Below are 25,068 nucleotides of genomic sequence, written 5' to 3'. Positions count from 1 at the left end.
ACTGCATGAGAAGTTGGACCTCACAATCTCATTAAAAATTATTTTCATTCTTCAATTTTCAATACCCAAAAAGCATATCGTCATTATATATTCTGAACTTCTTTTTATTTATTAATTTATTTTTGTTGATCTGCTCTGTTTTTGTACGTGTATTGAAAGTCAGCGAAGGTTGTAAGTGTGAGAAAGCGCCTTAGATATAGAATTAGATGGTGAAGCACGACAATACGTGGTGGGTGGAGCACAAATATTGGATCAAAAGATTCAAAACTCCAATAAGACATGAAAGGGTCCCCCTCAAAACTGAGTTAACAAACCAAAACCCCCCACTTCTCATATCCTCAACTTTGTCTTAGATCTTTCACAAACCTTTGCAACCTCCTTGTGTAGAAACTAGCTTTTCAACAAACTGCACCTCTTGTTTCTGCCTCTTTCTGTCTTTTTCTTTTCTGGGTCCTTTTCTGTTTTCTTTGTTTGGTTGGGTGCTTTCATTTTTCTTACAGGTTGCAATAGAAGCCATTTCCATAGTGACATATTTTTGGGTTCTTGATTCCTGTTGCTGCTTCTGATCTTATTATCTGTAAGAGGAGCTGGAAAGGTACTTGGTTATTTGGCTTGCTACACTTTATATCTCTTTCTTTCTTATGCTTTTTTTTTTTTTCCTCTCTCTTTTTCAATTTTGGAACTTTCAAGCATTGGAATTGCCAAACCATAGTTATGACAAGTTTATGAATTGTGTGACGTGAGCTTTATTGTTGGAAATTTTTTTTTTCCCTGCATGTCATATAAGGCCAAGAAATATTAAAGCTAATTTAGGCTTTCCTACATCAACAAGGATTTCAGTGTGGAGGGTTGTGTTTCAAATTCATTGGTTAGTCAACGAAGATAAAGATCAATCAACTGGTAGAGTCATTTCATCAGGATGTAAAATGTACTCTGTTGTATTGCAACATCTATAAGATTCACTGTCCATTCACATATTGCCATGTCTTATAGTTGGTGAATATGTGTGTTTCAGAAGCAATTAAACGAAATATATGAATTTGGTAGTGAACACAATCTAATGAGTTTGGGATCATACCAGTGCTTATGAATCTTGCCATTTGTTGGATATTTGGTTCATCTGTTTGAACAGTTATTAACATGTTTATAGACTGAATTAATTTATCTGTATGTTTCACAATTGATTCGTCTTGTGCTGCAATTACCCAAATATTTTCTCACTTTTGTTTTCTCTGGTGTGGGTAGGCAGTGGCACATACTTTTAGCTTGTTTCCTGCATCCCATTTGGTCTAGTTAGCTGACAATGGGAAATAAAGTGGGAAAGAGTGAATCACCAAAAAAGGTCTCAATACCTGAAACAAAGCTTGAAGCCAAAACGGTTGAAGCTATGAAGCGTAAGGCGGCTGCTGGAACTTCCATGAAGTCATTCAACAGCATAATCTTGAAATTCCCAAAAATTGATGAGAGCTTAAGAAATTGCAAAGTTATTTTTAAGCAATTTGGTAGGTAAACTTCTGTTCATTTGCTTGCTGAACATTAGCAGCAGATAATTTCTATTTGCAACCCAAAATTCATGACCATAAAGTAAATGTTGTCAAACTGTATCAATGAAATAAAAAGTTATGCATTAATGTCTTGTTTGGATAGATATGTAATATGTTAGAGGCTGAATGAAACAGCTTATAAATTAACCATATATAACTGACCATCTTACATCTGACTCTTTTTAGGGTTGGGGATCATTCTTTTTGAGTTTTACCATAGAAAACTAGTTTGTAGAAATATGTATTTATTTTCTAGTACTGAACTTAAATTTATTTGGTAGCCCCTATATCCTGATGGTGCCCAAGTGTTACTTTTTCTGAAAACATACACAGCAACACGCAAAACCATCTACTCCTACATTTTTTTCCCCTTATAATTGCTACGAAGAATGCCTTTCTTGTTTTTTTGTATGATTTGCTCACACGCGTACACATGTTACTCTTATATGTGTATATATATATTATTTATTTATTTATTTATTTAATAGCTACTTAGACGTGTGTTTTCATTATTTTAATTGTAGATGAGGATTCAAATGGTGCAATTGATTATGAGGAGTTGAAAAAAAGTTTCCATAAGCTGGAAATTTCATGTACAGAAGAGGAAATCAATGATCTCTTTCAGGCATGTGATATTAATGAGGACAAGGGAATAGATTTCAATGAGTTCATTGTACTTCTCTGTCTTGTCTATCTTCTCAAAGATGATGCGGCTACCCTTCGTGCTGTATCCTGAAATCTTTTAAATGTACGGTTTCTTTTAAATTTCCTTTTACATGACAGCTGAAACATGAAGCCTATAAATAATAGATGTTTGGCAGATAAAAGCCTAATATCTTCTATCATTTAGAGAAGGGTGTCATATTTCATATGCGTTCTGCCTTCTGCCTTACTATATTTTTTACAATTGTAGAAACAGTGAAAATGGACATGTAAATTAAGGAGATATAAGAGAGTGTGTAACTTTAGATAGAATAGAACAGTGGAAAAGAATACATGTGGCCGACCTTGACTAGCTCGTTGGGATCCATGCCCAACCCCAAAATTCTGGAACTAAGGCTAGGTTGTTGTTATTGTACTATATTATTCTATTAGCAGATACATACACTTTCCTGTTTCCTGTTACTAGATTATAGGTCTCTTTGCATTGAACAGATAATTTATCAATTTGAAATAAAGGGCTATACATTCATGGTATGTGATGTCCTGAATTTTTCAGCAGTATGCCTCTATCTTTCTCCTGATGAAGTAAACATACATGTATATTTGTTCTAGTTGGTCCCATCTTTATAAAGATATATTTTTTGCTAAGAAAATGTGCTTATAAGTTCCTAATTACCTTGGAGGTCAAAGTGTTCTGTTTGGGGTGGGCTTTTGGAGGGGTTAATTTAATCCTTCTACCAATTTTGAAGAATCACCAAAGACTGTCTGTAGAGTGACTTTTTCTTGATAATCTCCTTGAAAACTCAAATCAATGCTGTGTGTCAGTTGAGTGATGATTGAAAAATGTGAGTCATGTAAAAGGAGCAGATTATAAGATTATCATCTTGCCATCATGAGGAAATAAATGTTTTCCTGTATTTCTTTCCTCTTCTTCTTCTTGTATTCCTTGACATTGCTAGAAAGAACGGGTGGGAATGCCCGATCTGGAGGCCACATTTGAAACATTGGTAGATGCATTCGTCTTCTTGGACAAGAACAAGGATGGTTATGTCAGTAAGAGTGAGATGGTCCAAGCCATTAATGAAACTACATCAGGGGAAGGTTCGGGACAAATAGCCATGAAAAGATTTGGTATTCTCTCTCTCTCTCCTTGTGCCTAAACTTGTACACATGAAGTAAAGAGATTCATATGCTTAATATGTTATAAGGCATGCTAATGTGCAAGCATTTTACATGAAGGAAACCTGCATCACTAACAGATGGTTTTGCGGTGCCACATTGGATGGTCAAACTAGATTGAATAAGTGTTTTTTTCTTTCTAAAGAATTTCGAAATTGGCTTCATATTGATTTGTAGTGCCTGGAAATCTTAATTCCCTAGGTCTCATAGATATCTATATTGATGAAGATGGCGTATAGGCTTCTTGGGGTTTACCTTAAATAGCACGCATTATTTTTCAATATTAATGTCCACCTGTTGTCTTGATCTGTAGTAATGCTGTAATGTAGATGATTTTCATAGAGAAACTCACAGTTCAATGAACAGCGGAACCTGAATGTTCTTGAGTCTGACATTACATGTTAACAATGATGCGTTGCATCCATATAGATTTGCATTTCCCATCAAGTGATTAGAGGTTAAACATGTTTTGAAGCATGTATGAACCTACTATGCATTCACTGGATGTGATTTAGCCACTCTGATGCAAACTAATGACCCTCATGATAAATTTAAGTCAATGAGTTTGTTTTACTTTCGCAGAAGAGATGGATTGGGATAAAAATGGAATGGTGAACTTCAAAGAATTTCTTTTTGCATTCACTGGTTGGGTTGGAATTGATGACAATGAGGACGAGGAAGAAGGCGGAGAGAAGGTCTGAATTGATCAATATCTTTTGAGTCTCTCCATACATTGCTGATTATGATGCCTGGTATTGAAGCTTCTCAGGCTTTCGAAGTTCCTTCATGTTTGTTTTTCCAATAATTGCCATGTTGATATAAACATGTATAATTAAATCTCCATTACTTCCTTGAATTTGGAATGTATATAGTCAGGTATAGAACTCCATGCAACTGTTATCTGCTTCAGGATGAATTTGAAACGATTTCCTGCAGTCATGCATGAAGGAGAGCTAGTGAATGGAAGTTTTATTTTTATTATTTTTTTAATATTGTGACCAGAAATTTTCTTTTCTTTTTTTTTGGGGGTGGGGGGTGAGTCACACAGTGGATTTGCCTCCTCTTATAAGTTATAACACAATTTACTTATTGACCAACGTGCTTCACCATTTATAAAGTAGCACATCCTTTTTTTTCCCTTACAATACATGTTCGTGCATTGACTTAGCAGGTAAGGATTTTTGTTCCTATCACATTCATTTATATTCTTTAAACCTGATATTAATCAAGGGAGCAAACAATCTTTAATATTTTTTCATCAAATAAATTTCTAAAAGTTTCATGAAATTGCTATTATAAAATTTTAAAAATCACCAACCATTGTCAAAATTACAGAAGAATGTTGGAAAAATGGCAGCATCGGTTAATCGTCCGTGAAATTTTTGTATCTTCTTAGATATGATAAGCTGCCTTAAGGCCTTTTTTTTCAATACAATATACTTCCGTAATTTTCCTAGCATATAAGAGCATTCACAGCAGTAAAGGCAAAATTTTAGCTATTTAGCTACACAAAAAGTCACTTTATCTATTTTAGTTACACACATGCTGCAGCAGTGAATCTATTTTAACTTTTAACACAATAAAATAATATATACATCACAATAAAATAATATAACTACTCCAATAAAATAATATATCCTCTTACCCAAAAAAACAACCACACGACCAACCACAATCGCTCTACCATCAACCACAGCCACACCCACCACCACCACCACAGCAGGGAAAAAAAAAAAAAAAACCCATAGCACCACAAAACACGGCATAACCACGCCAACACAGCACCACAAAACAAACCCACTCTACCATCAGCCACACCCACAACCACCACCACCAGTCCACAGCAGGAAAAAAAAAAAAACTCACAGCACCACAAAACAAACCCACTCTACCATCAGCCACAGCCAACGCACACCGGAGCACAACCACGACCCAGCAATGGAGTGGAGGTGAGGGAAGCCACTTTGATCCACGAGGCCGGAGGCGATCGGCGGCGTGGGTTTGAGGCGATCGGCGCTGGGTCGACGCTTGGGTCTGAGGCGATCGCTACTGGGCGGCGCTTGGGTCTGAGGCGATCAGCGCTGGGTCGGCGCTTGGGTCTGAGGCAATCGGCACTGGGCAGGGGCTTGAGTTGGCGCTTGGGTCTGAGGCGATCGGCGCTTAGGTCTGAGGCGATCGGCGCTTGGGTCTGAGGCGATCGGCGTTGGGCAGGCGCTTGGGTCGGCGGCAAGTGGAGGAAGGAGGAAAAAGAAAAAAAAATGGCAAAGGAGGAGAGGAGCATTGGGTTGAAATGGGGAAGGAGAAGAAAGAAAAAATAAATAAAATATTCTAATCCTAGTGTGAACACAAAATAAAATAACATTTTTTTTTTAGATGTGAGCTACAGTGCACATCTATTTTTAGATGTGCACTGTAGCGAATCATCTATATTTTTTTGCTTTAGCTCCACTGCTGGAGCACCATTTTAATGAATGTAGAGCTAAAATAGCATTATTGCTTTATACCACCACTGCTGCAAATGCTCTAAGGATGCTATATCAATAAAGTAAATAAGCCACTTTTAATTATATATATATATATATATATATATTATTTGTCTCTTTTTCACTTAGTAAATCTCAAAAATTAATTAAGATAAACAAAACATTTCTAATAACACAATCAAGTTCTCTGTTTTGACATTCAAATATATGGTCTTTGCTTATTTGAGACTTCACACCATTTATTGTGTAGGCCCTACCTTATAACCCATTCCGGAGAGGAGAATTAAATCCTTGACAAAAATTTTGGCATCCAAAACATCTTTGAATAGTAAATAATGTGACAAGTCGACGAAAAAGTCTAGGACCACAAATAGTAAATAATGTGACAAGTCTTGTTGGGATGACATAATGGAATCACTGGCTGTGGATCCCATATCTTGCCCCTTCCCCTGGACCACAAGCCGAACACCACTGACAATCGGGGCTAAAAAGGTACAATAGTTGTTTCTACAAACTATCAGGTACCAGCCAAAAGAGCGAGCATGATCACCAGTTAATCTTCGTTGCAAACTAAACACGTTTTCCTTGAATAACTAATACCAAATAATGCATCTAATTCCATAAATTAGACTCTTTAAGACATTCATTAAACAAGCAAGAAACAGCAATGCATCGGTCTGACAATTCTTAAAGAGTTGATGCTGCAAGATTGCATTAAAATGGAGGAAAAGCTATGGCAGACATCAAAAAATGCTTTATGATCAAATCTAAGCACTACACTTGATAAATACAAAAACATTCCAACCCAGACCACACGCAACAAGATAGATCATTGTTTTTTTGCCTCACTTGTATACAAACCATACCTTCACTTCCCCAATAGATATCCCCCATTACCATAAACAAAATCGCCATCACAAACTTATATTATAACCTAATAACATAAAGACAGCTTTGGAGGGGAAATGCCCCAACCAAACAACCTAAACGCAACACACACAAGCATAAACCCAGTACTTAATGTAGTCCTTTACTAAGTAACACTGTGTCTAAGCCTCCACCTAACAGAAGAGAAACACACTTGATATAGAAACAAGTTAGAACTGGCACACAGTAGTGCCAGTGCCCCGATGGCAGTTGGAGGCATTGGCTGGGACGGCAACACCTACAGCATGGGAATTGCTGTTTACTTGCAGAAACTAACACACTAGCTCCAAAAGCCTTTTAAGAATGGGGGATTCATTAGCCCCTGGTCTTTGCCCTCTTCATACCGAGGCTGTTGTGGAAGGGGGAAACTGAACCAGACATAGGAGAACCCTCCTCACGAAGTGTACCGTTGATCATTGCTAGCTCTCGTAGCTGCTGTTTCTTGTAGAAATCATGAGTTTCATCCTAAATAAGGAAAAATAGAAAGAACTATATAAGCCCAGATTAATCCAAATAAGGCAAAATTAATTTCAACACGAATGAATAGGATTTACAAGAGGAGCAGAAGGAAAACTTACCACAGGCTTCAGTAAGTCTTCAAGTATCTCCCGTGCTTGCATTAGTCGAGCATCGATTATTTCAACTGGTAGTTCTGCCTCAACTAAAATATGGAGAGGTTCATTCAAATGCTCATACCCTGGTTTTCCCCTCATCATCTCTTCCTTTAAAACAGAAGCAACACAGCAATCAATATTTTGATATTCTCACAATACATGTGAAAAGCAGGAATCAGATCTCAAGTGGTGATACGGCATTAACAGCCTAAGCTCAGGCAGATATATTGCTAGAGATTGATCGAAAAAATGGGCAAGTGTGCCAACAAAGGATATTTGAAAGGGTAACGCTATGGCTATTAGAGGGAATCAAAATCCAGTTATATAAAAAGCACGTACGCTTTTTGGATAGGCAGTTTTCTGCAAAGAAAATAATTGCAATTATGCATAAATGAAATGATTAAGATAATAAATTGTAATTTCACTTGAAATATTGTCAAGTGCCACAAAAAACAAGCACTTTAGCAACTATATGTGTCCATTTAGGATAGTTTATTTAGGCAGCTTAGTTTTAAAAGTGAAGCCCCTTCTAATAAGTGGTGTTTTTAATAAAGTACGCCTAGGAAAAAAAAAAACAACGCTTTAAAAAGATGTACCCCAAAAAGCTAACTAATAAGCCATTACAAACAGGCACTAAGAAATAGAAGCCTCTGTGGAAAAAAGCCTCATATAGCAGAGAAGTGTCCCAACAGTTTTCTCTTATATGCAGTGACAAGAAGCTTCTAGAAAGGGAAGGTGAAAAATGAATGATCTTAAAGTTTCTAAAAAGTTTGTTTCAAGTCTGATTTGACACATTTACTTTCACATGAGAACTGGAAGAAAGTCACGAAGGCATTCCATATTAGTCCACATAACCCAAACAATCAAAAGCAACTAGCAAAGATTCTTATTAGCACCTCTCTCCAAAAAGAGAAAGCTTTTCAATTAACAAACAACAGACAACATGAAAGCCAAGGTTCCCTAATCCCTTTGTGCTAGAAAAGGCCAAAGGGTGAATGGCCTTTGCTCTTTTTATTGTATTAAATTCATGTAGCTCTCTCCAACTATTTACTGATGCAATGAGAGATGCTCAAATTACCTACTAAAGAGATCATTAATTATACTTCAAAATTTTGGGTTGGGGGAGGGGGTGGTTAATAAATTCATATTGAACATTGTGGCATCCAAGATAGTTCCACTGCACACTTTGTGTAATGCAAGGCATTATATAAATTCTATTTTGTGCAATGCAATGTGTGTGTGTGTGTGTCTCCATTGGGTTTAGAAGTCTAAAAATCATGATCTCACTATCCACCCTATTCTTAGCTACTGGTGCCAAAGCTCGATGTCTATATATGTGTATTTACATACAGATTGGAATAAATGCACATTCATAAATAATCACCAAGATTCCAGCATGAAGTGTAGAAAAATAGAAAGGGCACTTGTGCAATTTCCAAATTTCTCATGGAACTTATTCCTGAGATTATTCCAATCCGATTCACTTCATCCATCCACACTTTACTAGATATATGATATGAAACACTTTAAAGAGTTCCTCATTTACTGGTGAAAATATAAGTTTCAGTAAACACAATCATCAGTAGAAGAGAATCTCATTATTACCCTAGTTGGATCCTTAATGCTACCACGGCCTCTGATCAGAACACGACACTCTGTACTTGCTTCCACCCTCTTGAGAGAGTTCCCCCTAGGACCAAGGAGACGCCCAACAAAGTTATACTGTAAAAAAAATCAACATCAAATACCACTGAAAAGAAAAATCATGAGCAAACACACAGGGGAGAGAAGTTTATACACACATTAGGATATTTTTCAACAGGGATATCCACTCTGAGGGTTCTTTTGACAATAAGACCAGATGAGCTGCATTGAGAACTCAGCCAGTTTTGTGCTGATGAAGGCTGTATCAAACCCGACATCTGCACATTATTATTCCGGATTCATTAAAACTTAGTAATAGATAAATAGAACTGTCCTGCTTCACATGGCATATGCATAAGAGTATAAATATGTAAAATGTCTTGGAAGCAGCTCTAAGAAAATATTTTAAACCAAAAACCACACAAAGGTCTAATAAACAATGCTATAGCCAAATTTAGCAATAGAACAACTAAAGCATGTGCTAATATTCAATTATATCAGAGAAGACTATGAACTTCAAGGGCCCTAAATCTAAAAGTATAGAGCATGGGAATTAAATGATCATATTCAACAACTAATAGGAGCCTCAACAGTTGCAGTTTCTTGCATCAGATAAAGTCAGATAGACCAGCTGTTTCAGCAACATTTTAGATCAGTAAATTCTTGAATTCCCAAACCAGTCAATTAATATCACAAGATAGCACCCTCATAAGGAAAACTGAATAACAATATTCATTAACTGAATGGTCAGCAGTCAGCTTTCTACAGGAGAAATTTACGATTCCCAGAGTCTCAAAACTCATATAAATAGGAAATGTCTTGCTCAATGCTCTGCATATAGGACATCCATAATAGCAGGAACTGCAGTCTAACATTAGAAGTGAAATTAACAAATATTTCAAGTATAGGAGCCTTCGCAACAATATAAGGAAGAGATGGAGAACCATCTTATTAGGTTTCTGGAACAGGATGGTAAGCTAAAATCTATTTTACATTGCTTGAGGATGTTAGCTTCAACCACCTGTCAAAAAGTGGCATAATCTACAAGCACTCAAATAAATGTCATAAGTCAGTACGAAATGAAATGATCGCGTCAGTAATACTTCTACAAAAACAGTAAAATTAGATGGAAAAAAAGGTTATGTTAATGGTTAGTATCCGTACTTCTGATTGGAACCGTGATGCCCATCCGTTCACATCAGCACCTCCATTCGAAAATATTCCTCCAGAAGCCAGGGGGCTAGCATGTTCAAGCCCACTTTGACCTAAAACTGATGCATTCCCCAACAGTGTGGTTACACGCAATATTTCTGCTCCAAAAATGTCAATTTTCAAGAATAAGATGTACCGGTCAGCATTTGTTAAAAAGTTAGCAGTCACCACAAAATGGACAGACAACACGGATTTTTCTAAGTCAGTTAAAATTAATGCGTTTCCCCATGAAATAAATTTAATCTTATAAAGAATGCACTCTAAGAATAAGAAGGAAAATGAAGTTTAATACATCTCGTTATACTAAAGCAAAGTCAGATATAAATGAACATTGTCTTTTGATTGGTAAGTTACACAAACACATGCAGTGAGTCTTGGTTCGAACCCATGCCTCACCCTCCAACCTTGTCTTATAGGTAAAAGAGGTGTCATTTGAGCTAGAACTCATTGGTGGTATAAATGAACGTTGTCAGGCATCTGCAAAAACTATTTTAGAGATTAGACTGCATAAACTATAGAAGTCACGACTCATACATGAGAATCCATAGTCATACAGGTGAAGAAAGCCCCAGAAGAATACATATTTACTGAAACTGCTACCATGATCATCCCTAAGCATGGAAAGGTGGAATCCTGAGCTAAATGTGATCTAGTTGCCATAATGGAGTCCCTAGCACTTGAACATAGAAAACAAATATTTCAGCTACAGTGTCTGACAGACCATATAGTTGTTAGAGAAATATCCCCCAACCATAGGAAACCAAATTACCCAGACCTCAACGTGCACTAGGCTTTTTTTTTTTTTTTGGGAACAAGGCTTTAAAGACCAACCTAAAGTGCTCTCTTGAATCTTGTATTACAAACTATAAAGATTTTTTTTAGGTAAATTTCTAGATAGATTTCACAACTTTTACTAGGTTTTAAGTCTAGACTACCATCCCAGTGTGTACAATAGCCCCTCCTCCATGCTGCTAGGCGGTTAACAAATATTCTCAGCTTATAAAATTTTTTGAAGTTGGGGTAACCCAGACAAGGGGAAATAAGTTTGAACTGTCTAGTTGAAATTTTCAACCTTAACCTAATACCAATTCAACTCTATCGTCCCACTAAAGGAGAAAATGAATTCTTAATTCCTCAAAGATGTTGGTGGATATGTACTAATTTTCCGCACATCCTAAAGTAACCCTAGCCAGGCACAAGATACTAAATTTGCATCTAATGACAATTGCAGAGACTGATATTCAAAATTTATTCCCATGAACATCTTATGTAACTATAATGTAATTTGAAGTAGAAGGATTCATAAACCTCCATTGTCAAACCAGAGCCACAAGGAGAGAGGTGCCATTTGAACTAAAAGTCATCAGCCTATCCCCATTTTCTAGTATTGAGCTTATTACTACAGATTCAAAAGGAAGGAACACCTCATATTAGTTAAATACTTAAATCACTTATATCATATCATAAATCTTCTTAACCTTTTTTTTTATTAGCATAAAAGTGAATTAGTCATACAATGAGGCTCAAATCACCCTAATTTGGATTTCTTTTGTCCATATACACTACAAAGCCATAAATCACAGAAGTTCCTCTACTTGGTCCTATTAGATACCTAATACTAAGCATAATTTCTAATAACAACCCTTTGAGCCTTAAATTAATCAATAAATTAATGTTCACAGTCTTCATTATGGCATACACCAACATATTGTAGAGTCGGAGATATTGATGACAATTTCCAATCTGCAATGCACTAATCACCCTAAACTACTTATATCCACCCATGCTAAGTACTTGCGAGTCCACAGACAATTGAAAGGAAGGAATACTATGATCTGAATCAAGAGAGTTAATTTCTAACCATTTTAATGAGGTTATCAAAGAAGGTGACGTGACTTCCCAATATTATACAAATGAAGTAGCCTACCTTTACATATCAATAAGACAAAGTTGATTGATGCATGTCACGATCCTCTAACTGCCGTATGCCAGCATAATATAAAATATAATCACCAATCAATAACTTCAAATTCTGCTAATTTATGACTAGTCATTCTTCTATCCCAAACACACATGAATAAAGACAAAATGAAATTCGGCAATTTTGGTTTTAACCATTTATCTCTAGGATGAAGCTAGTCATTTATGTTGGTTGATTTATAATACTACTGAATTTCTACAACTTTTGGTCCATAAATAGGTTACGCATCAATCCAAAAAGGGGGACTGATCTGGCCATGCTTCAGCATCTACACCATTTATGTGTGCTTTAAAAGTTCGTTAAAATTAATCATGTTGTCTCCATTGGTAAGTCGTTGATCTATGATTAGACATAACTCAAAAGTGTGCTGTCAATTAGTTGAATTCCTAGTCATCAATTCTACTCTTTTACAGGCCGAATAACATTTTGTTTCCATTTATATCACACATAACCAGATATGGCAAGATACATATTAAGCTACAGTAATTTGTAAATGCAAAACTTACCTTGGTTTATCAAGCGATAGCAATTGGGAAGCACGGGCATAAATGGACTAAGCTTATGACGCTCCGCTAATAACTCAGTGAGATACCTGTCACCGAAAAATCCGAAACCAGTCAAAGTCAAAGATCAAATTACAGATCAGAATTCACACAGATGCATCAATGTCATGACACTACTTACAAGGATCACCAATCAACCATAAATGGCACAATAATGTACTGATAAATAAACTGACATCACGCCGTAGACTTCACACGCAAAATAAGAAAAATGCAAAACAAATAATAGAATCAATCTGATGCAGATCAAACAAAAACCAAACCTTGAATCACAGCAATTAATAGGAAACCATTTATAAACACATTTATATATATATAAAATAACACTAATCAAGCTTTAACTAATTCACAGTTAGTGAAACTAAGCAAGGAGTACAATAAAGACAAAAAATCAATAATGTAAGCTCAGATTGACTTCACAAACAAACAAACAAAAATCGATCCGATTTAGATCAAATAAAAACCGAAATCTGATCCAAATGAAACTTTTTTGTTGCTGTTATTTAAAGAAAGAAACTAAGCTAATCAAACTATAATAACTAATTTACAGTAAATCGCAATTATTGAGAGATAAACACACAAATCAATAATGTGAGCATAGATTAACTTCACAAACATAATCAGATCCGATTTAGATCAAATAGAAACCAAAATCTGAATTATATGAACCAATTTTTTTTTTTTGTAATTTAAAGTAAAAAAAAATTAAGCTACTCAAACTATTAACTAATTCAAAGTAAATCTCATTTCGTGAAACTGAGCAAAGAGCACTTAAACCAAAGTGATATTGCTCTAATAAACTCAAATCCCGATTTAGATCACATGTTAAAAAATATATATATCAAAATCCGATTCATAAGAACCAAAGCTAACTAAGCACTTAAGCTAAAAATCGAAGTAGAAGTAATTCACAGTAAATCACAAACAGTGAGAGACTAAGCAGGAAATAAATAAATAAGCGATCGGACCGAAAAGTCAAATAGAGAGTGAGATCGAGGGAGTGGTACTTTTCTTGGTCGAGGAGTGCAGCGGCGGAGGAAGCGGCGGCAGCGGCAGCGGCGGAACGGAGGCCGGAGAGGTGAGGAGAAGGAGGAGCAGACGGAGACGGAGAGTACGCCATGTACCTAGCTGCTCCGCCAACAGAAGACGCCATTTCTTTCTTCGGTTTGTTGGTTGTAGTAGTAGTATCAACACTTTATCAACAGATCCCCGCGGTTTCAACCCACAGTTAAGTAAACAGTAAAGACGCTGTGGAAAAGAGCGGTTTTAGGGTCTCTGACTCTGAGTCTTGCGTATGGTTGTGTGTGTGGTTCTCTGTCTCTGGACTGGTGGGAAGGTCCCGACCAGACTCTCTGTGTGGCTATGCGTCGGTGCCTTGTTCATATTTATATTGCTCTTTCACTGCCCTAACATTTCTTGTGTTTAATGCTCCTCCTTTATTATTTTTTAGGTCCACACCCTATTTTGGCATTTTATTTATTTTTCCCTACTTTTTCTTTATTAATTATTATGCTCTCTTTAAAGTTTTTTAATAACTTTTTAATTCTATTTATTTTTATTATATGGTTATACACTTATACCATGTGTTTTTCTATATATATATATATATATAAATACAAGAATTTGGATTTATGGTTTGAAAAATGAATTTTGCACTTTACTCTCGAGCAAAATTACTCATGTGTTTCTTCTTCTTCTTCTTCTTTTTTTTTTTTTTTTTGTGTATGGGATTTGATCACGTGTCTCTTATTTGCCAACAAATATTTTTTATTTGTTGAGTTAACTAAAACTAATACCTATATCAACTTTTTAACTAACATGTGAACTATTTTTATCTGTCACGTTTATTTAAAGGTGAAAAATATACGGTAGCATTTTTGCTTTTGTTGGTAAGTTTTACACACTTGGTATGTTTCAAATTATTACCTTACCTTTAACCATTTTTTATAAGGGGATGTGTCCCTTTTTTTTTAATAGGGAAAAACATGTTTTGTTTAAAAGAAAAATGTTATTTTAGTTAGAGTTTATTGACAAACGACAAAAGTAAATTGATAATTTTAATTTTTTTTTTGTGTCTTTTATTTGCCGACAAAAGAATTGTATTAATTGAGTTAACTAAAATTAACATTCGTGACAACTTTTTAACTAACATGTGAACCCTTTTTATCTATCACATATATTTAAAGGTACAAATGAATGGAAGCATTTTTTTTTTTTGTTGATAAGTTTTACATACTTGGTATGTTTCAAACTTATTACCTTACCTTTAACCATTTGTTATAGTTAAAAAACTTGTTTTTTTTTAAGAAAATTTTTATTTGAGATAGAGCTTATTGACAAATGATAAAAGTAAATTAATAAATTTAAACTTTTTTGTGTCTATTATTCGCCAACAAAAGATTTGTTTTAGTTGAGTTAACTGAAATTAACGTTTGTGATAGTTTTTTAACTAACACGTGAACCTTTTTTATCTGTCACATATATTTAAAGGCAAAAATATACTTTTTCTTTTCTTTTCTTTTTTTGTTGGTAAGTTTTACACACTTGGTATGTTTCAAATTTATTACCTTGCCTTTAACCATTTTTTTATAAGGTGATGGGTCCCCTTTTTTTAATAGGGAAAAACATGTTTTGTTTAAAAGAAAAATGTTATTTGAGTTAGAGTTTATTGACAAACGACAAAAGTAAATTGATAATTTTAATTTTTTTTTTGTGTCTTTTATTTGCCGACAAAAGAATTGTATTAATTGAGTTAACTAAAATTAACATTCGTGACAACTTTTTAATTAACGTGTGAACCCTTTTTATTTGTCACATATATTTAAAGGTAAAAATGTATGGAAGCATTTTTGTTTTTGTTGATAAGTTTTACATACTTGGTATGTTTCAAATTTATTACCTTACCTTTAACCATTTGTTATAGTGAAAAAACTTTTTTTTTTTAAGAAAATTTTTATTTGAGATAGAGCTTATTGACAAATGATAAAAGTAAATTAATAAATTTAATTTTTTTTGTGTCTATTATTCGCCGACAAAAGATTTGTTTTAGTTGAGTTAACTAAAATTAATGTTTGTGACAGTTTTTTAACTAACACGTGAACCCTTTTTATCTGTCACATATATTTAAAGGCAAAAATATACTTTTTCTTTTCTTTTCTTTTTTTTGTTGGTAAGTTTTACACACTTGGTAAGTTTCAAATTTATTACCTTACCTTTAATAATTTTTTATAAGGGGATATGTCCCCCTTTTTTTTATTGTGAAAAAAAATGTTATTTGAGTTAGACTTTATTGACAAACGATAGAAGTAAATTGATAATTTTAAATTTTTGTGTGTCTCTTATTTGCTAAAAAAAGATATGTGTTGGTTGAATTAACTGAAATTAACATTCGTGATAGATTTTTAACTATCACATGAACCCTTCTTATCTATCACATGTATTTAAAGGTTAAAATGTACAGAAACATTTTTGTTTTTGTTGGTAAGTTTTAGTCTTTTACACATTTGGTAGGTTTCAAATTTATTACCTTACCTTTAACCATTTTTTATTAGGGGGATTATGTGTCCCCATTTTTTAAGGGGAAAATATGTTATTCGAGAGATAGAATTCATTGACAAACAATAGGATTAAATTGATACATTTTAAAGTTTTTAGTTTTGTCTTCTAATTGTCAACAAAACATTTTTATTAATTAAGTTTTTAAACTAAAATTAATTACCATAACAACTTTTTAAGTAATACGCGAACTCTTTTTATTTGTCCCGTACATATAAAGGTGAAAAATGTCCAAAAGCTTTTTTTTTTTTTTTTTTTGGTTGGTAAGTTTTACACACTTTATTTTGAAGAAAATTTTTATTTGAGATAGAGCTTATTGACAAACGATAAAAGTAAATTAATAAATTTAAATTTTTTTTGTGTCTATTATTCGCCGACAAAAGATTTGTTTTAGTTGAGTTAACTGAAATTAACGTTTGTGACAGTTTTTTAACTAACACGTGAACCTTTTTTATCTGTCACATATATTTAAAGGCAAAAATATACTTTTTCTTTTCTTTTCTTTTTTTTGTTGGTAAGTTTTACACACTTGGTAAGTTTCAAATTTATTACCTTACCCTTAATCATTTTTTATAAGGGAATATGTCCCCCTTTTTTTTATTGTGAAAAAAATGTTATTTGAGTTAGACTTTATTGACAAACAATAGAAGTAAATTGATAATTTTAAATTTTTGTGTGTCTCTTATTTGCTAAAAAAAGATATGCATTGGTTGAATTAACTGAAATTAACATTCGTGATAGATTTTTAACTATCACATGAACCCTTCTTATCTATCACATGTATTTAAAGGTTAAAATGTATAGAAACATTTTTGTTTTTGTTGGTAAGTTTTAGTCTTTTACACATTTGGTAGGTTTCAAGTTTATTACCTTACCTTTAACCATTTTTTATTAGGGGGATTAAGTGTCCCCATTTTTTAAGGGGAAAATATGTTATTCGAGACAAAATTGATTGACAAACAATAGGATTAAATTGATGCATTTTAAAGTTTTTAGTTTTGTCTTCTAATTGTCAACAAAGCATTTTTATTAATTAAGATATAAAACTGAAATTAATGACCATAACAACTTTTTAAGTGATACGTGAACGCTTGGTAAGTGTCACGTACACTTTAATAGTAGATTTTGAATTTATTACCTTACCTCTAAGGCTCTAATCATTTTTAATAAAGGGAGATATGTCCTTTTTTAATTTTATGGGAGAATATGGTATTGGAGTTAAAGTTGGACAAACCATAGAATTAAATTGACATATTTTAAAATTTTCAGAGATTGAGTTGTCATTATTGAAACTTGAGAAAATAAAATTGATATTGTTAGTGTATTTTTAACCAGTAAATTATTCTTTCTTGTAATCACAGCATTATATTGAATCTTCAAGGGGGAAAAAAAAAAGAATTGAGAATATATGAAATAATATAAGGTGTTTACTTTAATTTTGTCCGAAGACCAACTTTTTGGTTTGACCAAAAGATAAAACAAAAGAACAAGTTTTGTTGCATGTGGATTGAAGCCCATAGCGTAGACAAGAAAACATTGTACAAATAAATTATGGTAGAACCGAACGAAGGAACGAACATACTCATAAGGAGTAACAACCAAGTACCTAACTAATTCCTCCATTATGCTGCTAGCTACCAACCACTAATCTTTTTACAATTATATTGGATTTGGCTTCGTCACTACTCCAAACCCCAAGGACAACAAATTTTCTTCTCATTAATAATGGATTGCGTATCAATATCATATTAAAAATCACTACAATTCAAATAATGCTTTTCTTTTTTCTTTTTGAGGGGGGAACAATTCAAAGCTACAAAAACTCTTAAATTATTGTTTCGCCAACTCATAAAAAACTAGAATCTCAACTCCATTTAGCTGAATAAACATTATTAGGCTACTATTTAGTATTTATTAAAATAGCATGATTGTCAACAATTAAAAAATAAAAAGGTAGAATTACAAAAATGATTGGTAGATGAAAAGATAATGCGGCTAGCACGGCTCAACATTGTAGGTTAGTTTGGTCAAATAATGAATTGAGCTAACCTCCCAACTAGTTGGACTAGCCTTTGAATGAGGTCATTTCATGATAATTTAAAGCACTCACTCTTGAAAATAAATAATCTCTTTGATTTTAATGATCACACGTTAAAAATCTATGTTTGAGAATGTCTAATCAACTTGAATAGCAAGAAAGCTATAAGTTCAAATAATTTGAACATACCTTAATTCTATATAAACATACTAGTTCATGAAATATTTATTATTTTTGAGTTCTTTTGCTAATTTTAAGTATATATAAGAGAGTCTACTACCAACCAATGACAATGCACTTTGTTTGATTATTATCTCTTGTGCAAGTGTTTGAGGTTTTGAGGTCACACAGTGCAGCCAACTACATCAATGAGGACCAACCAAACCAATTATAGTCTAACTACGTGTAACATTTTGAGAGGGATTCATTTCTTGTGATGGAGATTGTATTAAAATATGCATACACGCAATATAGTTGTTTCTTAATAAGCATTTCATCTTAGATTTATTGTACTTTTTTTGTTGGTAATTTGCTGTTTATTAGTTAAACTTAGCTCTTTTCGTTACTCTTTAACTTTTTTTGGTCTATTATTACATATTTTATTTTCCAAAATATCATTCATTTAAAAAAAAAAAAATCAATAGCCGCAATTTTAAAAAATCAATACATTTTTTCTCTATTGAAAAGTCATCATTCTACATTTATTTTATTTGGGTTTGAAATAATATAAGTAATTTTAAAACTAGATAAATTTTTTTTTTATTTTAAAGGCAATACATTAAATATAGTTTATCTTCTTTTTTTTTTTTTTTGAATTTTCTAAATTGTATAAACGAAACAAGATGGAGAGAGTTATTTTTATTTATTTTTAATCCAACAAATACCTTATTTAAGGTTGTGCCAAGAATGAAAACAGGGATTCTCAATTTCCAATATAACCACCTTCAACCGTAGAAAAATTATTCTCTCCATTTTGATTGGATTGGATCTATCTCATTGTTCATATTAAATTTTACTAATTTAAAGGCAGTCTATAAACTATTAAAAAAATAAAAAATAAAATTAACTATGAAATAGACAAAATGGAGAGAATCATGTTCCCAATGATAGACTATTAGTTTTGGATGTTATTAAGAACTCTGATTGATGCTGCCCTGTTTGCAAACGACACCAACCATGGCGGTCATTGGTCAATTTGTGCACGAAATAATTTGTAAAGCAAAGCAAGGCAGAGTGATCTACAGCTTATATCATCTTGATTTCTTTTGCTATATATAATAAAATAAATTAGTAAAATTGCAAGAGATAGACGTACGTACATGCAAAACTTGCAAATCAATTGTAGTATGGTAATATCTTAGCTAATACACGCTTAAGTGGTTGAGATGTTGCTTTAGGAGTTTTGATAGATAACTACGTTTTTGAATTACATTTGAAGAGTTTATTGGAACAGATGGAGAAGATAAATTTAGTCAAACAAACCTCAGAGATTGGCTACTGGATGGACTTTCACACCAAGACCTACAGCCATCTACTGGATCAGTTCAGACCCACAACCATCTCATTGACATTGTGTGCATCTATATATTTTCCACATCTCAGTTCAACTTCAAAAGGTGGTGAACTAGTGATCACTTGCCTCATAGATTTTTACTTTTAGTTTCCCCAAATTAATGATTATAAAAAAATTATAATAACACTCCTTTTTTATGCAAACAATTATTTATTATTTCACTATTTCTGTGACATTATGACCATACCTTTTCTCGTTTGTGAATTAATATTTGCCTTTTTTTTTTTGTGTGGAAACACTTATTAACTTTGGCCAACGAATATGTACTTTCTTGTTTCAAATCTACTGCTTCTTTTGGAGATTTTTTGTTTTTATGGGTGAAAAGGGATGAACTTAGATTAAGATAAGACTTAAGATGGTATTTTCTAACTCATATGCTAGATCCTAGGGTCATCAAACATGTTTTTCAAGCATTATCACATGGTACACACACAATCATCATGCTTTAATTTTCCATTCATCTTATATGATCACATGCGAAATTTAAGGCTTTCACTGTGTGCACGCAAGCACCTATTTCAAACATTATAATTTGTTGATTGCTTGGATTATGTGACATGACTATTGGGCACCATAGTTTAGAAGACTAGTTTTAGCGTGCAAAGTCATGTCCCACCTTGAAACTTGGGTCTGATTGGTTGGGAGGATAGAAAATAGAAAGGAAGTTGAAAAATAAGAGGATAAAAAATATTTAGTTTTCCCTCCGTATGTTTGGTCGAGGAAGTGAAAAAGTAGAGAGATGAAAAACTCATTTTTTTGGTTAAGTAGAAAAGTGGGAGGATAGAAAGTGTTGTTTGTATAAATTTACTCTTGTGTCCCTAGTACATAAAAAAAAAAAACAAATTTTTAATAGTTTATAAAAATTATTATTTTTAATTACAACAAACTAACACAACTAATAAAACATCTAGGAAAAAAAAACTAGTAATAATAAAAGTTTTGTATTTGATATGAAAAAAGAAGGGCCAAAACGTGTGCACTGCTACAATTGGGAAAAAAAAAATCAAAACAAAACAAAACAAAAATAAAGAAGCAATAGCATAGTAATAACATTTTCAAAACCAAAAAAAGAAAATGAAAAAAAGAAGCAACAACATTAGTAAATAATGAGGAGGGTAGATGGGTAATTTCATATCAAACCCACTCCCTTTTCACTTTTCTCTCTAGTTTTCTCTCCAATTGGAAAGAATACGTTTTCCACTTAAATGGTGGGCCCATAGAGTAAACTCTCCTACCTTGCATTCCCCTCAACCAAACACCCTTTTCTCCCTCTCTTCATTTTACCCCGACCAAATGGACTCTTATGGTCCGTTTGGATTGAGGGAGAAAGAGAGGAATAAAGTAGAGTAAAATAGATTTAACATATCCAAACAAGCCATTAGGCTTCAAATTTAATCAATGGTTCGTAGATTAACACCTATACATATACTTTTTAGTTTTTAGAATGTAATTAGGACTAAACCCATATAAATTTTTTTCTCATATTGTATATTGGACCAAACCCTTGTAATGCCCTAGTTATATTCAAATTGATGTACTTTTTATCAAATAAATAAAAATGATGAATTTTTTTTTTTGGGTAAAACCCTCAATTTAAGAGGGAGATGTCATTTGTTGAATCGACACCATGAGGGACAGTACACATGGTCCCCCCCCCCCAACCAAAAAACACACACACACTCTCGTACGAGTTTTGATCCAACAAATTAAAAAAGTTGGTGAGCTAGGGCTATGGTCTCTCACACTTAGTACCACCACCACCACCACTAACAATGGTGGTCTCCACCTTATCAAACTCAAACTCATTTCAACCGAGTTAAAACTTAAACCAACATTCTCACTTTTTACTAGATCAGTGCTTAAGGGTGTTGTGACCGCTATCTACAGTACATAGACTCAAGATTTAAAGCTCTCTCAATGATTTACTTACCATAACTTACATGCCATAATGTTACTACTATGTATCACAGTTTTACAATTATATATACATGCTTATAAAATATTTATTTTTTTAAAAGTTAAATTATAATTTGGCTGAAGGGTTCATCCTCTTTTATTGTAACTATTGAATTTAATTTAATATTTAAAAAAAAATAATAGGGTAATAACTTATAACCCGACCCATCGTATCCAGCAATATTAAAGTTGCCCGAATAATAACCCGGTGGAGCTTGAAATTGAAAATTCTGAGTCTCGCTCTGAGTGAGTGAAGAGGAAGTGGCGCAAGAAAAAGAGAAAGAGAAGGAGATGGAGGGAACAAGTACAGCAGTACCATTCAAGAACCTCCATAGCCGAGAGTATCAAGGTCACAAGAAGAAGGTTCTCTCTCTCTCTCTCTCTCTCTCACTCTCTCTTCATTAATATTCAATTTCCGATTTTGTAATTTTTTTTTTTTCACTGGGGCAACCCTAGAGAAGAAGAAGAAGAAGAAGGAATTGATGATTTGATTTGATTTGAATGATATTTTTCAGGTGCATTCGGTGGCTTGGAATTGCACCGGCACAAAGCTCGCTTCCGGTTCTGTCGATCAAACCGCTCGACTTTGGCACATTGAGCCACACGGCCATGTATGAACTCCTACTTCCCCTCTTTAAAATTCTTTTTATTTTGATTTCTTTGAATTTTATTTACCATAAATTAAAAAAAAAAAAAATCCAATTGGGCATCTTTTGAAGTGGAGTGTTTTCTTTATTTCATGGTCAAGACTTTGTTTTTTTTGTTAGATTTATATCTATGTTTCTACTTTGTTTATAATCATATTCCGCCGAATAAGAAATGAAACTGATTTTAATAAGTGAGTTACAATTAGTAAAATCTCTTGTCATTAAATAATGTACTTGTGATCGAATTCCGCTTCCATTATGGCATAGATGCTACAGGTTCAAATGTTAAAAGGTACTGCAACTTTTACTACATAAGGCTTACAAATTGACGTGGCAATTAATGTGATTGGTGGACTTCAACTACCTCACAAATGAATATTTGAATTGCCTCTTAGTGATTGGTGACACACATTAGTTTGTAAGCTCTATGTAGTAAAAGTTGTAGTACCTATAGGCTATAGCACTACGCTGCATCAGGGAACGATTTTAAATGACATGGAACCATATTCATCTTTAGAAATGTGGAAGAGGGTTTTAACTTTGAAACCATATTTCATGGGGCTTACCTTTGGCAATACTTGCTTATTATTATATTAATTAATGATAACAAAAATAATAACGGGGATGACTCCATATGGTTTTTACAGGGTAAGGTTAAGGATATTGAATTGAAGGGTCACACTGATAGTGTAGATCAGCTGTGTTGGGATCCCAAACATGGCGATCTAATTGCTACTGCATCAGGTGACAAGACTGTTCGTTTGTGGGACGCTCGAAGTAAGTTACTGCTCTATAGCATAAGCATCTCTGTTGAACTTGTCTGAAATTTAGCTTCCTAGTCCTTTAAATTCTCATAATTACATTGCTGATGTCTTCATAATTCTTAAAAGATGTTCTTATCAGCTAGTCACTAGCTATTTTATCGAAAAGGATGCATTTTGAATTGTGAAAAATGTCTTTGACTTAACAAATAGTTTATTATTTTTAAATACTCCTTGGGAAAGATTGAAGTTAGAGTTAATTGAATATCATGATATCTGAATTGCATGAACAATTGGTATTTTCTTTTTCCTGATGACTTTGATAATCTCATATGGTTTACTTGAAGGAAGGCTACCTAACTTGAAAAAGATGACTATTATAGTGCTTTCAGAACAGATATTTATTTATGTTGAGTTTTACAGGTGGAAAATGCTCAATGCAGACAGAACTCAGTGGGGAGAACATTAACATCACTTACAAACCTGATGGTACACACATAGCTGTTGGTAATAGGGTATGTTCTACAGTCCTGTTTCAGGTGCTAAGACCTCTGTAGATTTGTGATTGTTCTAACATTTAAAGTTTCTACTTGGAAAAATTTGAGTATTATTAGTTCTGTTGCTGTGTAACTATCAGGTCTTAAGCAGTTCTTGGATGGATATGTTAACTGCTTCCTTTAGGCATATTAGGAAAGTATCTAGCTGCTGTTTCTTACTGTATCATCTCACTGATTGTAGGATGATGAATTGACAATACTGGATGTTCGGAAATTTAAACCAATGCATAAGCGCAAGTTCAGTTATGAGGTAATATTTATTTCAAACTTGATGTTAGAATATCATTTTTGTTGGGAGGGGGGGGGGGTGAATTTGGTCTGGTGCCATGTCTCACTGAAAGTTAGGAATGTCTTCCTGAAAGATATATATATATATATCTTTTCACCCTGAAATATGTTTTGCTATAAACATTGCCATCCAGATCTGGTTATGGTCATATCACTTTTTGGCCTTGCCTCCAGTCCGCATAATGCTTCAACATGATTTATCCCACTTCTCACATTAGCAATCATCATTTCTCAGTCACGTAATTAATCTGTTTACATGACCTTACCTTGTGGAAGCCATAAAAATTACATCATTGTGCAACTTTACTTTACAATGTGGAGTATAATAAAAATTAGATCTAATTTTGGTTTGTGCTCAGAATCTGGCCAGACTTTCTGGTGGCCAACTATGGAGTTCCTCTCTGTCTCTCTCTCTTTACACCATTATAGCTCACCAATTTAATATTCTGACTGGTCTATAGTTGTAAATACATTTGACCTTATCTGGAGAGCTGTTAACTATACCATATATATACATGCAACTATCTAATTGCTGGGATGTCTTTGAATTCCATTTATGATAATTTATCTCATAATCAATTGCTACTTGAGTAGTCCACTTCTTTTTCCAGGTAAATGAGATTGCATGGAACATGACAGGGGAGATGTTCTTCTTGACAACTGGAAATGGTAAGCTTGATATCTAAGAGAGTGGTCCCTTTTCTCTGTGCTGAAAAATGTCTAAATATTTGTTGATTATATATTCTTCTGTTCAGGTACTGTTGAAGTACTAGCATACCCATCTCTGCGACCACTTGACACCCTTGTGGCTCATACAGCTGGTTGCTATTGTATAGCAATTGATCCGATGGGAAGGTGTGCATCAAAGCTCACTTATATATAT

The 25,068-nt window shown here is 33.6% G+C and overlaps 3 protein-coding genes across 5 annotated transcripts; 2 read left to right on the top strand and 1 right to left on the bottom strand.

Moving 5' to 3' along the window:
- The first annotated feature begins 204 nt into the window (after positions 1 to 204).
- On the top strand, positions 205 to 4,376 carry LOC112003816 (probable calcium-binding protein CML21). 2 transcript variants are annotated; one of them, XM_024036032.2, is made up of 5 exons: positions 205 to 595; positions 1,250 to 1,502; positions 2,069 to 2,271; positions 3,167 to 3,338; positions 3,969 to 4,376. In XM_024036032.2, the coding sequence occupies exons 2-5, from the start codon at positions 1,304 to 1,306 to the stop codon at positions 4,085 to 4,087; spliced, it is 693 nt and encodes a 230-aa protein (XP_023891800.1). In that variant the 5' UTR covers positions 205 to 595; positions 1,250 to 1,303; the 3' UTR covers positions 4,088 to 4,376. The 2 variants fall into 2 exon arrangements, with proteins under 2 accessions (XP_023891800.1, XP_023891799.1); XM_024036031.2 differs by having other exon boundaries at positions 1,246 to 1,502.
- A 2,232-nt stretch (positions 4,377 to 6,608) lies between these two features.
- Positions 6,609 to 14,200, bottom strand: LOC112003822 (KH domain-containing protein At5g56140). Its single transcript, XM_024036039.2, has 7 exons — positions 13,818 to 14,200; positions 12,754 to 12,839; positions 10,219 to 10,364; positions 9,213 to 9,332; positions 9,016 to 9,132; positions 7,375 to 7,518; positions 6,609 to 7,261 (listed from the first exon to the last, which is right to left on the bottom strand). Exons 1-7 carry the CDS (start codon positions 13,961 to 13,963, stop codon positions 7,112 to 7,114), a joined length of 909 nt encoding a protein of 302 aa, XP_023891807.1. The 5' UTR covers positions 13,964 to 14,200; the 3' UTR covers positions 6,609 to 7,111.
- A 7,924-nt stretch (positions 14,201 to 22,124) lies between these two features.
- On the top strand, positions 22,125 to 25,040 carry LOC112003819 (THO complex subunit 3; the record flags this gene model as incomplete). 2 transcript variants are annotated; one of them, XM_065765043.1, is given in 7 exon segments in its annotated part: positions 22,125 to 22,295; positions 22,448 to 22,543; positions 23,227 to 23,356; positions 23,764 to 23,879; positions 24,079 to 24,147; positions 24,797 to 24,854; positions 24,941 to 25,040. In XM_065765043.1, coding segments are annotated over 7 exon segments (641 nt in total), but the record flags the coding sequence as incomplete, so codon positions are not given.
- Positions 25,041 to 25,068: the final 28 nt, after the last annotated feature.

The sequence above is a fragment of the Quercus suber genome, unplaced genomic scaffold (assembly GCF_002906115.3).
Source record: "Quercus suber isolate HL8 unplaced genomic scaffold, Cork oak 2.0 scaffold_602, whole genome shotgun sequence".
NCBI lineage: Eukaryota > Viridiplantae > Streptophyta > Magnoliopsida > Fagales > Fagaceae > Quercus > Quercus suber.
The sequence above is the reverse complement of the archived record's forward strand: the minus strand, read 5'-3'. Positions and strand labels throughout refer to the sequence as shown.

Bases quoted from the DNA above. Each gene is read 5' to 3' on its own strand.
- LOC112003816 (XM_024036032.2), top strand. From the start codon at position 1,304: ATGGGAAATAAAGTGGGAAAGAGTGAATCACCAAAAAAGGTCTCAATA. The intron at 2,272-3,166 runs GTATCCTGAAAT...TGACATTGCTAG, and splicing joins ATGCGGCTACCCTTCGTGCT to AAAGAACGGGTGGGAATGCC. The intron at 3,339-3,968 runs GTATTCTCTCTC...TTACTTTCGCAG, and splicing joins AATAGCCATGAAAAGATTTG to AAGAGATGGATTGGGATAAA.
- LOC112003822 (XM_024036039.2), bottom strand. From the start codon at position 13,963: ATGGCGTCTTCTGTTGGCGGAGCAGCTAGGTACATGGCGTACTCTCCG. The intron at 10,365-12,753 runs GTAAGTTTTGCA...TTTTTGGAGCAG, and splicing joins CTATCGCTTGATAAACCAAG to AAATATTGCGTGTAACCACA. The intron at 7,262-7,374 runs GTAAGTTTTCCT...TTCCTTATTTAG, and splicing joins AAGACTTACTGAAGCCTGTG to GATGAAACTCATGATTTCTA.